General features: G+C 38.5%; 1 protein-coding gene across 2 annotated transcripts in view; it reads left to right on the top strand.

Annotated features, from left to right (window-relative positions):
* The window catches only part of MCF2 (MCF.2 cell line derived transforming sequence), a gene marked incomplete at both ends in the record, with an annotated part of 104,783 nt that overhangs the window by 33,453 nt on the left and 58,359 nt on the right, over positions 1-12,971 (top strand). The window contains 3 exons of one of the 2 annotated variants that reach the window (XM_082681724.1): positions 123-191; positions 4,442-4,556; positions 5,902-5,992. In XM_082681724.1, coding sequence (XP_082537850.1) covers positions 123-191; positions 4,442-4,556; positions 5,902-5,992 — 275 coding nt within the window. Of the gene's footprint in view, positions 1-122; positions 192-4,441; positions 4,557-5,901; positions 5,993-9,294; positions 9,346-12,971 lie in introns of those variants that run through there. The other variant, XM_082681723.1, reaches the window with a different exon arrangement.

Raw genomic sequence — 12,971 nt, 5'->3', positions numbered from 1 at the left:
CTGGGGATGCAGATCTGCGGGACCCCCAGAGTTCTTTTCGGCACGATAAGAAATCACGTGTGCGTTTCTGGCTGTCCTCTAATGTGCCCGCTGTTTCTCTCCCTTTCTCATTTGTCACATAGAAACCGAGGTGCTCCTCCGTGTGAAGGACATCAGCCATTTCTTAATGCAAGACATTGCCTTCCTGTCTGGTAAGTAGACTTTTTCATATATTTAGACCAGATAAATGTTTGAATCTATTAGCAAAGTTAGTTTGGTCCCTCTTATATAAGTGGCTGTATAATTTTTATATTTTAATAAACATTCATACATTGTGCATGTAGTTGCTAAAAAATGGACATTTAGAGAATAACTAGAGGTTTGAAATATGTTTAGATATGTGATTAAAACCAGTCTTACCAGTCTTGTATATTGGACGTTTGGGCAAGTCTTCAGCAATCTGTGATGGGTGAAAGTGGAATACATCTCCTAGGTGGGTGCAGGCTGAGTGAGAGGGTAACCACTCAGGTGGCTTCTTTGAGGTTTCCCCCTCCACCATAGCTCTGATGACTTAAATGTTCATTACAAATGCTGCAAGTCACCCTAATTAAGCATCATGTATTAAGTTTTTTTTAAAAGGATTTCATTTACACATGATAAAAAAGTTTACTTTTCTAAAATATGTATAGGTATTTGTATATGTATATGTATTCGTATATAATTTCTAAAAATTGTGATGAAATACACATAACATAAAATTTACCGTCTTAACTCTTCTTTTTTCTTCTTTTTTAATGAAATTTTATTTATTTATTTATTATTTTTATTTTTGGCTGCATTGGGTCTTCATTGCTGCATGCGGGCTTTCTCTAGTTGCGGTGAGCCGGAGCTAGTCTTCGTTGCGGTGCGTGGCCTTCTCATTACAGTGGCTTCTCTTGTTGTGGAGCACAGGCTCTAGGCGCACAGGCTTCAGTAGTTGTGGCATGCGGGCTCAGTAGTTGTGGCACATGGGCTTAGTTGCTCCACGGGCATGTGGGATCTTCCTGGACCAGAGCTCGAACCCGTGTCCCCTGCATCGGCAGGGACTCTCAACCACTGCGCCACCAGGGAAGCCCATGGAAGCCCATTTTTAAGTGTACATTTCAGTGGCATTAAATACATTCACATTGTTGTGCAACCATCACCACCATCCATCTCCAGAACTCTTTTTGTCTTATAAAACTGAAACTCTGTACCTGTTAAAAAAATTACCCCTCATTCCTTCCTCCATCTAGCCCCTGGCAACTACCATTCTACTTTCTGTCTCTAGGTATTTGACTATTCTAGGTGCCTCATATGAGTGGAATCATTGCTGTATTTGTCTTTTTGTGACTTGCTTATTTCACTTAGCTTAATGTCCTCAAGGTCTTTCTATGTTGTAGCGTTTTTCAGAATTTCCTTCCTTTTTAAGGCTGAATAACATTCCCTTGTATGGATGGACCACATTTGTTTATCCATTTATCCATTGATGGACACTTGGGTTGCTTGCACCTTTTGGCTATTGTGAATAATGCTGCTCAAAAGCATTACATATGTTTAGAGATATAGCAATGGGAAACCACCCTTGTCTTTTTAATTTGGTCAGATATCTAGGGAAAGCTTTGCCTAAAGACAAGCAGATTCCTTTCAGGTGTTCGAGTAACTTGAACTATGCCATTAAACTTTATATTTATTGTATTACACAGATAAGAATTTACGAGTGTATGCATTGTTTGCATGAAAATCCTTCTTAGGTGTTGAGAGTACAAGAGACCATCTTATTCCTTTTAAGTAGTTTAATTATTTCTCCTGAAATGATACCTACATGCTTGGTTTACTAAACACACATTTACTTTACAGATGATCCTAATTGGACACTTCAATCTGGCCTCTGCTTTAATGATTATAATTAGCGGTAATTGTGGTGACTTAATTAATGTGGTTTTATGTTTTATTTTATAAGTGGTATAAATGTGTGGTATGCTTTCACTGTTGAGATTCAGGGATTTTACTGAAGCTTCTTAGTGTTTTTCCAACTGTGTTCCAAATAGAACCACCCTCAGGACCTGTTCCCAGACCTAGATCCCGCTCCACAACTTCTTTCCTTATCTGATTTTTCTAGTTGTTTTAAAAAATGCTTATGCCTGTCGTTTCTTTTGAAGAAAGGGTTCCCAATGGGAAAAATACTGAAAACCCCCAATTCAGAATATAAATATCTCCCTTGTTCTTTTCTCGCATGTTTATTACCTAGTATAGCACTTGTAGATACTCAGCAGTAATAACGGTTTATAGATTAGTCAATGACAGTCTGTCCTTAACAAGAACAAACATTCTTTCCTTTGACAGGTATAGTTTGCCTAAGTGTTGCTTGGCAAGTCTAAGTTATATTATATATAATATATATATATACATAGAGAGAGAGCATTATATGTTATATATTATTTATATTCCTAGTTCTACGCCATACAGTACCTATAGAGGCCCTTTGTTTCATGATTGGCTAATCTCTTGGTTCAGAGTTGTACAGTTTCTCCTTTGAGTTCCTTTAAAATTCTTGGGTGGGTGCCCTCATTTTCCATGATTATCTTTCTTCATCCTGCTCTTTAAGTCTAGAATGTTGTTATAAAGATTTATCGTCATTTGATTTATTACTTTGGTCTAGTTTGATTCAACAGATACTATGGGAATGGGGACCTCCCTTCAGTTTCCGTTGGTAAAGATTAAGGCAAGGAATGAATTTGATCTTTCCCAAGTACACTCGTGTAGAATATGTGTTCTGCTTTTGTTGGATGGAGTGTTCTAGAAACGTAAATTAAGTCACAGTGCTGAGATTGTTATTCGGGTGTACTGTTTCCTAGTGAACTTCCTGTCTACTTGTTCTATCACTTATTGAGAGGGGTGGGGAAATTTCTGACTAAAATTCTGGATTTGTTTATTTCTCCTTGCAGCTCTATCCATTTTTGTTTCATGTATTTTGAAGCTCTGTTATCAGATACATAAGCGCTTAGGATTGTTATGTCCTCTTGATGAATTTACTGCTGTTTGATTATCAAATGATCTTCTTAATCTTGATTCTGAAATCTTCTTTGTCTAAAATTAGACACCTTCCTTTTGACTACTTAGCATGATATATCTTTTTCCATCTTTTTGCTTTTAATGCATTGTGCCTTTATATATATATATATTTTTTGTGCCTTTATATTTAAAGTGTGTTTCTTGTAGGCAATATATAGTTGTGTCTTGATTGTTTTATCCAATTTGACGATCTCTAACTTTTAATTGGGGTGTCAAAATCATTTACATTTAATGTGATTATTCATGGCTCAGTTTAAACCTATCATTTACTGTTTGTTTTCTATTTGTCCTATTCTTTGTTTTTTTCCCTCCATTTTTGCTTTCTTTTGGAATTAGTTGCTTTATCATTCTACTTTCTCTCCTTTGCCTTTGTCATAGTTTTATTGCATATTGAATATTTTTATATCCTGTACCTTTATTCACTTAAATTTAGCCAAACAAGAATTACAACTAAACCTCTCAAAAAAATTCTTTTAGCAAGCTAAATTCAAAGGCCACAGTACAACTTTTCCCCTAAAATAATCTTTCAACTTCCATTTAGCACTAATATGCATTGAGCACCCACTCTGTGCCCAGGTGTTAGGCTGACTACAGAGTGGGACCTTAGGCACATGTAAGGCTCATCCCTGCACTAGGTGGCTTTCATTCTCAATCCTCCAGGCTGCGTAGAGGGCTGTGGAGTGGGGTGCACACTGAATTTTAACCCGTGGAGAATTTGTGGTCTTTCTTTCTTTGCATTAGTAAGATTCCTATTCCATTGCTTATATTGTTTCTTCCACCAATCTGTTAGAACATCACTTATTTCCTATAGTTTGTATCCTATACTCTTCATGCTCACCATGACTCTAAGTGGTCAATTTTATCAAGGTTTCCACTTGTTATCAAGCTGTCAGTGACTCACTTGAATTTAGGCTCATAGCATTGGTATAGAAACAGTTATTTCCCAATACCCATGGTTGTCCAATATGAGTGATCAGCTCTATTTTCAACTGCATTTATTATACACATTCTGTGAAATTTTTTCTCATTTTGCCTTCTCTACTCCCTCCCTCCCCTCTTTCTTTTTCTTTCTTCCTTCCTTCCTCCCTCCCTCCCCCTTCTCTTTCTTCCTTTCTTTTCTTCTTTCTTTCTTTCTCTCTCTCTGTCTCCCCCCCCTTTCTTTCTTTCTCCTTTTTTATTTCAAAACCACCCTGCTACTTTTTAGACTTCAGTAGTAGCATGGTGCCGTTTTGGTTTCTGTGGAGATCATCATCCTTATAAAAGTTGCATTGGCCCCAGACTGTCTTCTAACCAGCCCTCTCAAATCTAAAATCCTCTTTCTTGCATTGTTGTCACATAAATGCTAATTTGTTTTTTTATACTATTTTAGGTGGCCGGGGAAAGGACAATGCTTGGATCATTACGTTTCCGGAAAATTGTAATTTCAGATGCATACCGGAAGAGGTGATAGCAAAAGTGCTGACTTACTTGACGTCTGTTGCAAGGTATAGCATTTCATTACATTTTTTTTCAGTTTGCTTTCTATTGGCTACCCACTTGAATGTAGTAACAGGAAAATGGTGTTTTAGTGTGGCTTTTGTTATTGTAAATGATCATAAGACTCACCTTCAGAGTAGATAAGAAATAACTTAGAAGGGGAAGCTGACAGCTACCTAAATTGCTATAAAAATTATACTGAGGGCTTCCCTGGTGGCGCAGTGGTTGAGAGTCCGTCTGCCGATGCAGGGGACGCAGGTTCGTGCCCCGGTCCGGGAAGATCCCACGTGCCGCGGAGCGGCTGGGCCCTGTGAGCCATGGCCGCTGAGCCTGCGCGTCCGGAGCCTGTGCTCCGGAACGGGAGAGGCCACAACAGTGAGAGGCCCGCGTAAATGCAAAAAAAAAAAAAAAAAAAAAAAAAATTTTACTGAGGCTCTATGAAAACCAAATTGGGGGCCTAGAAGTATTTGTCCCCATGCAGAAGAAGATAGGTTAAAAATGATGGTCATACATAAAGCCTTTAATTCGCCTAAAAGGAACTCTCACTAGCCAGTAGCTAGACAGCTATTCTTCATTTCTTCCAAGGATAAAATAAGAAGACTGAAAGTTAAATAGACTCAAAAGTGATATTGGAATGGATTAGGAGTTACTTGATATTAGAAATCATTTGAGATGAGAATGCTTTAAGGGGAAAGTTTCAGATGCTTCCTTAAAGATTTTATTTAGGTTGAAAACAAATTTTTTAAAGGAAACATTTTCTGGTTATTAATCCTGAAGACAAAGAAGGCAGGAATCTAAAATCATAATATTGTGAAGAAGCTCATGAACAAAAATCAAATCCCAGAAAACTAAATTCACACGGCACCCCTTAAAGCTTGAAAGTGGTCTTTTTAGGGCAAATAAAAGTTTTATTATCCATTACACTGCCTTCCCTCAAGGAGCAGGCAAGAGGTAAGAATATGTATTTAACAGTGTTTTTCTGAATGAATGAATGGATCATTGACTCCTGATGGATTGCCGTGAAGTTACATCTGACGTCATGAAGGACAGCTGTCTATAAGGTTTTCCCATGCCCCAAATCATAGTATTCCGAATCCATTTTAGTGGCCTACCTGCATGACACTATTACTTGCCTATTTAAAAGATTGACATTAGTGACAAAAAAGAAATTTTAAATAGCGAGTAGTGGAATATGGAATTAAATTGGCTTTCCATTGTAGCACTTTGTGATAACTTTCCAAATCTGTCTTCAGGCAAGACATCACATGTAAATGAAATAATCAGAAGTAAGGACATATCTAGCAAAGTTGGGTTATTACTAAGAAAAACAGAGTATTTCCTCTCATCTTGTAGGCAAAATGAATCTGACTCCCGATTTACCATTATTCTTGATCGAAGACTGGATACCTGGTCTTCTCTCAAAATCTCTCTCCAAAAAATCTCAGTGAGTACCAATTTATTCTACAGTAACTTTTTTTTTAAATAGATCTTTATTGGAGTATAATTGCTTCACAGTGCTGTGTTAGTTTCTGTTGTACAACAAAGTGAATCAGCCATATGCATACATATATCCCCATATCCCCTCCCTCTTGAGCCTCCCTCCCACCCTCCCTATGCCACCCCTCTAGGTGGTCACAAAGCACCGAGCTGATCTCCCTGTGCTATGCGGCTGCTTCCCACTAGCTATCTATTTGACATTTGTATTCTACAGTAACTTCTTGACTTTGTTTTGCATTATGCTTTCTGTTTGTGGGTTACAGCTTATTTTGATACTGATGGAGACAATAAAAATAGATGGAATGGGGAGGTGGAAAACTAGAGAGGCGAATTGGTAGAGGAGATTGAGCTAACCAACTCTACCCAAAATAAAACCTAATAGGAAAGGATGGGTAGTTAATGGTTCAAGTTGAGTGAGAAGTGATTCATGGTCCCCTATGCCTTTCAAAGCAAGGCAGTTTTTTTATGAGAACTGCTTTAAAAATGGAAATAGCTGTGTTGCTGTATACTCATTATATATGGAAAAGTATAAAGAAGAAGGTTTAAAACAATAGTCAATAATCGAACCGTCCAGAAATAAGCACTTTTTAACATTTTGGTGTGTATCTTTCTAGACTTTTCTCTCCCCTGGGGTAGAGAGGGAAGGGAGTCACCTGCAAAATGACATATTGTCCCTATTGGAAGCTAGTCCCCAGCTCTCCAAGACCCAGAGAGAAAAAACAGTTTCCCTAAAGGAGACAATATGAGAGATGCAATCCTGCCCACAGCCAAGATGATCTCTTACATTATTATGCTCATCTGCATATTGTCTGACACTTCTCTTTCATAGAAGAAGAGGGAGGTGAGGAACCCACAGACTCCTCCCGAGCTGGTAAGAGTGGGGCTGTCTGCAAAAGTGCCGTGCAGTCAACTTCCTCTATCAGACCAGAATAGCTGGGAATCAATATATGTTTTTCTTTGAGAGTCCAATGTCATCAGCCATCTGAAATTCTTCCTTCGTCTCCGGACTCACGCGGGAGGCCACAGCCAGCAGAGGCAGTTGGTTTAGTTGTGAAGACAAGACAAAAATGTAGGTTGTTGGACTTCTGAGCCAGTGTTCATTTTGCTCTACTAACTTGCTGACGAGTGTAAGAAATACACTGGCACTCACATGGTAAAATGAATGAGATCATTATTCTTCTCATACCCAGTATGAACTATTCCTCATCTTGGGCAAGTCAGCAAGGTAGTTTTTTGTTTATTTTTTATAACAGAAGTGTTTAATCCTAAGCAATGAAGAGAAGAGTTAATACCACATTCATACAAGTTACCAAAATAAAATAGTAAAACCTCGATTTTGTATAATACATTTTTGCTTTTTCAAAGGCATTCACATTTATTAAGTAATGTTGATTCTCTTCGTTTCCTGATTAAGTCCTGTGGGCAGGTATCATTATAATTGTCCCATAGATGAGGGAATTACATTGATATACGCATTTTGGAAAGATTACATGTTGAATCCAAGGTCAGGAGCAAGAATTGAATTTTCATGAACTGCAGTTGGTGACCTTTCCACCTGCTGCTTCCTATCATTTTCCAAATGACATGTGGATAGACAAATACATTAAATTTTTTTTTAGAAAAAGGTAAAAATTCCTTTGGAGAGAGTACATCTGGCGTCCGGGTACTATTGAGCTCTGTCAATGGGCTGAATCATATAAAAGGCATTTATTGTGCCCTGGCCTTTAGGATCGGTCCTTGGGCTTATTGAGCAGACTTTAGTTTATGACAATAATCGATTATTTAATACTAAATATAGCACTTGTTACAATAAAACATTTTTTTATCACCCAGCCCAGCGTTTTTTCTTTTGGCCAAAACTACCTGCTTGATGAGATTAATTTTCATTGAGTGACTGGTTGGCACACGGCATCAGTTTTTTGGTAAAGTTTTATTTTTATTTATCAAATAGATTGCTTAGAACAGAGGTCTTGTTTTTCCCAAAAGAGAAATACAAAATTGGGTCTTGATAGTATTGATTTGGGGTCAACAAAGGAATAATGACTTTGTTGACCCCAACAGAAAGGGGAGGTGGTGCTCCCCTTTCTGTTTCCCTAGGGAATGCTCTCTCAGGGGGGAAGTGTGAAGTATGCCCAACAAAGAGCTTTGAGCCCAAGGTCGCTTTACTTGCATAACAGTCGGGCAGGAGTGGGAGGTGGGGGGACGGCAGGTGACGATGACATGTAACTGGCTATAGATTAGTTTAAGCGTTGTTTCTTTTTAGCATTTTAAATGTTTCTGCTTATGGTAGAGCTTCTATACCCATACTCAAAAGCACATTAATTATATCTCAACCATTAATAGCCATTGGACACTGTTTGCAATAGAGGTAAATATTGAATGCAAGCCAATTTCAAGAACAAAAGTTGACATTCAGAAAGAATTTCTGGTGAAAATGGCCATTGTATAGATAGGTCTAACTGTCTTCAGTACATTATTTTAAACTAGTGTCTATGAAGTAATTATATAATTCAATTTGAAGATCTTAATTTCTAGATTCCAAAAGAAACTACGCAGTTAGGCTATACTTCATAATGATAAGAGACAAGATTTTTTATTTTTTAGTTACACATTTTGGGGAAATGTTCATTTGGGAGAGCATCCTATCCATCTTAGAAAGTTTGCACGTTCTGCTCTTTCTAGATTATCATCAGGACAAAATTTCACAAGCTATTAACCTTTCACAAGGCTTAAACCCAGAATAGAATTTAATTAAAAAAAAAACAAACAGAATTGAATTTCAAGTTACAGACCAGGGTAGGACAAGATTAAAGATATCAGTTAATACTACCTTCACAAAGATTCTTAGCATTCCACCTTAAAAATCAAATTGCGCAGAGGAGAAAGCCAGTCCCATCTAGCCCCTAGGAGGAGAGTCATTTTTTTTTCCTTCCTCCACTCCCTGGACGAGGCTGATCTTCTTGAGCAGTCCAGCACCAGCTAATCCATGAGGTTCAATCAGGCTAAGTAATTGGGGGAATGTGTCGACTCTGAATTACAATGAGCAGCAGGGAAGGCTCTGTCAGCTGACGAATCAGGGATAGTGGTTTTTTTGCAGCGCTGCCACGGTGGTAATGGAAGCAGCTACGGTAGCTTTGTTTGATAGAGATTTTTGGCTGCCGCTTTTAAATACTACCTAAGAAGCGGCTCATATTTCATCAATGTGGCATTGACAATTGGAAAAGAAGAGTGTTATTGTGTATAGGCGAGATGGCAGAAGCAACTCCCCCGAGAGGCAAGATGAGGTTCAGAAGGAATGCGGTAAGGGCTCTGCCTGCAGTCCTGGAAAGCCTATTCCCAAGTTCAAGTGCAGGGATGCGGCAGCATGGTGCTATAGCACAAACTGCTGAATGGGGCTTTTAAGGACAGAGGGCGAGAATGGAGTCTTGTGTTTGCATGGACTGCATTGATGTGATTCCTGTGATACGGACATAGGGGAATGTTAAGGCCAAGGAGGTAGAATGTAATTTCAAAATCTAAACGTGATCGAGTTTATGAGGAAGCACCATCCGTCATGGTACTTGTTCAAGACTGTATGAGCAATTTTGAATCGTTGGACAGAGTAGCTTTAAGTGACCAGTTAAAATAATATCTAACAAAAGGATTCGTCCTTCCTTTCACCATGGTCAAGTAGAGTATGATATCATGGACAGACCTGGAGACGACTTCATCAGCATTTAAAAAGGCAGCCCTTCCTGGGTGTTACCGGACAAGTGAAAAAATGTTGAAGTCTGATGATCTGAAATCTTTCTGATTTCATTTCTTCCCCATATTCAAACTTGAAAGACGCAGATTTCTAGCCTGTTGACAACTGTTTCTTAAAGGAAAAAAAGTGACTCACTGTTCTTGATAAGCTAGACTCTCCTTTCAGATACATTTTCAAATTTTCCCATCGTTGGTTCACTTGTATACTAAATTCCCAGCAAATTCCTGAAGGGATATTTAGATGTATTTTGGAGAGATACAAAGTAACACTAGCTAATTTGATAACTAACTGGTCATCAGCAAGGTTTTCAGGGCTACTCTTTTTCTTTCAAAACTTAAGGTAATATTCTTGATGTTATGATTTAAAATATAATACTTGCTTATTTAAATAATCAAGACAACACACAAAAAATAAGAAAGTGAAAATCAGTCATAGAAAAAAATGGCACTTGGAATCAAAAGTAAGATCAGGGAAATAAACCAGTAAGAATTTTATTGTTGTTGAATGACAGTAACATCAATGGGTGAGTAAACGGTTTATTTTCTAATAAAGCTCTTGGCACAAAATGGTATATTAAAAATTACAGTTTAGGATATGAATCTTTTGTCTCCAGCTCTACACATGATTTTGTATTATGGGAATAATAGCTTCAGACTTTTAACAGACAATTCATGGTGCACAAGAGATGCCTGTGTATATGCTTTGCAATACTGGGTGCAACTGACATTAGTACTTATGTTATCAAAAGTAATTTACTTAAGCTTTCAGAAAATTCCTAATTCCTTTATGTGCATAGATGTTTTCTCAGTTCTGAACTTTGTTTCGTGTAGATGCACATCCCTTAATATACACACAAATTAATACAGCACACAAGTACTCAGTGAATAGATATATCTAGTACTGTGCCACACACAACATGGGTTACAAAGGTAAACATGGAATGGCTACAGAGCTGAAGGAGCTTTCAATCTAGTAGAGAAGGTAGGACATGTTCATAAATAACTATTAAATAACTATTATGAAAGAACTTCTAGTTGGTAGGGAAGGGCTCACAAAGGAGATGACGTTTGTTTGGACCTTAAGGAAGAGCATGTGTGTCTATTACCTTTCTTGGTTTCTTTCTTCTCTTTTTCTCTCAAATGAATTACTTTAAGTGGTCCCTATGAACAGCTAGCTTGAAATGAAATTGATTGGATTAAGCCTGAAGCCCAGAACTATGGTGGAAGACAAGTTTGTTCTGCTTGCATGCATAGGGGCTGGCCAGAGTGAAAAATTTGCAACTCAGTTGGTGACACCATAGTTTGACTTGGAAGGATCTCTGGAGTTGGGCTGATTCTAGAGGCTATGATAGGTAGCACCTGGAAGGATGGTAGCAGTGGATTGAAAGTCCAAAGAGAGGCTTAAACTGGCTACTTGGTGGAAATTGCAATGAGTGTGAACAAGTGAGGGGGTTGAGAATGGATATGGGACAAGAAGGGCGAATCACAAGGAAAAGAGTATTGCCTGGGACTGTCCCACTCCTGAGATCCCTTGGCAAGTTATTTGGCTATCTGTGGAATAACTCTTCCTTTCTGTACCCTTTAAGGGTGGGGTATGTGGGAAGAGTGCGGGAGTAGCTCATGGCCTTGGAAACTCTTCTCTGTAGTTTGAGGTCACGAGATGTTTCCCAACTTATTCTAACGTGATGGTGTGGACCTTATCGAGGTCAGTCACATTGCCAACAATTCAGTATTTTATATTCTGTAACAGTTATATTCTGTAACTATAACAATATGAAATTATAATAGTTTTGTTCAGTAGGCTCCACGATGCTAAATTGTTTCAAACATTTGTTTTTCTGTTAGTATTTGTCCTATTTTCTAGATGTCAAGGTCAAGTTATTCCTAAATGCCAGGCAGCAAGTCTGAGTTTGCATTCAGCCTGTGCGTTAAGTACGTGTCCTGGGAAGGGTTAAGGGTCCTGGAAAGAGCTTGTCCTTAGCATTCAGACTGGCCTGGTTTCCCTCTTATTGTGACTGCATTTCTCTGCCCTAAAGATGCAAAGAAAAAGCTCTAGGAATATAAATTGTTTTCATAGTAAAATAATCAAATTTTTATGTGGCATCAGCCACTGTAAGCGTTTTTAAAGAAATAACTAGAATAACTGAAAAGCGAGCAGGGGGTGTATGAATTGCCTGTCTGAGATGCCGCACAAAAGAATATTAAACAAGGTTAATTTCCAGACTTCAGTAGTGAAAAAGCGATGCCTTTTGTCATTGTTATTGCTGTCCAAACTGCCGTGAGGCCATATAACTGGGTGATCTGAAGACAGGCATGAGGAGAAGGGAGTAAATGTCTTCTCCAGGAGGGGAAGGGGAGAGAAAACGAATTCTGTGCACCTTAACTTGAAGAACCGGTCGGAGCTGCTGCCGAGGGCTGGGGTGGGGCCGTGCTCAGAAACGGGAGAAATGGCTCTGCGCCCTATGAAGACAGGCGGCATGTTCATTTTTACTGAGGCGCCTTTAAGCAGTCACATGTTGGAACTCCAAAAAAAAAAAAAAAGCCTGCAACCAGTGCCTAAAACCAGTGCTGTTTCCTCTCTCATGCTGCATGCTTTTTTTTGGTAAAGAAGAAAGCAATAAAAGAAAACGAGACTGACCCTTGCTCACATCTTTTTGCTTTTTTGACAGGCTCTCAAAAACGATTTATAGTTTGAAAATCTAGGGTTTGATTTTGGAGAAAATAGGAACTGTGCCTTTTCATGTTTATATAACCATCCAGATTAGAGATCTTTAAGGCAGCATACCAGAGAATGTAGAAATGTAGTTTCCCCAAACCGAATGGGAAACCTCAGGGGGCTTGCGCTATATTTGCTATATGTGCATCTGATCCTGTTTATGATATGTGATATGCTGTTTGAATGTTCATTTCAATAGCGGCTTTAAAATAGATTATCTTGAATCTTTTAGTTATGCAGACATCTGTATATAAAGAATAGAATCTGTCTCTATACCTATTTGTATGCTCACATGCAAACACATGCAGACTGACCCTAAAGCCAAAATGGCCTTTCAGGTTAAAATTTCTCAAGAGTGCCCTGTCCCTTCCAGATTCTCATAGCCAGCGATCACAGCCAGAGAAGTGGACAGAGCGTTGATACTGGCCCAGGTTCAGATGTATGAAGCTTTAGTTCCAAGGTTGCA

The sequence above is a fragment of the Grampus griseus genome, assembly GCF_964374135.1.
Source record: "Grampus griseus genome assembly, chromosome: X".
Taxonomy (NCBI): Eukaryota; Metazoa; Chordata; class Mammalia; order Artiodactyla; family Delphinidae; genus Grampus; species Grampus griseus.
This window is presented reverse-complemented; position numbering and strand designations above follow the sequence as displayed.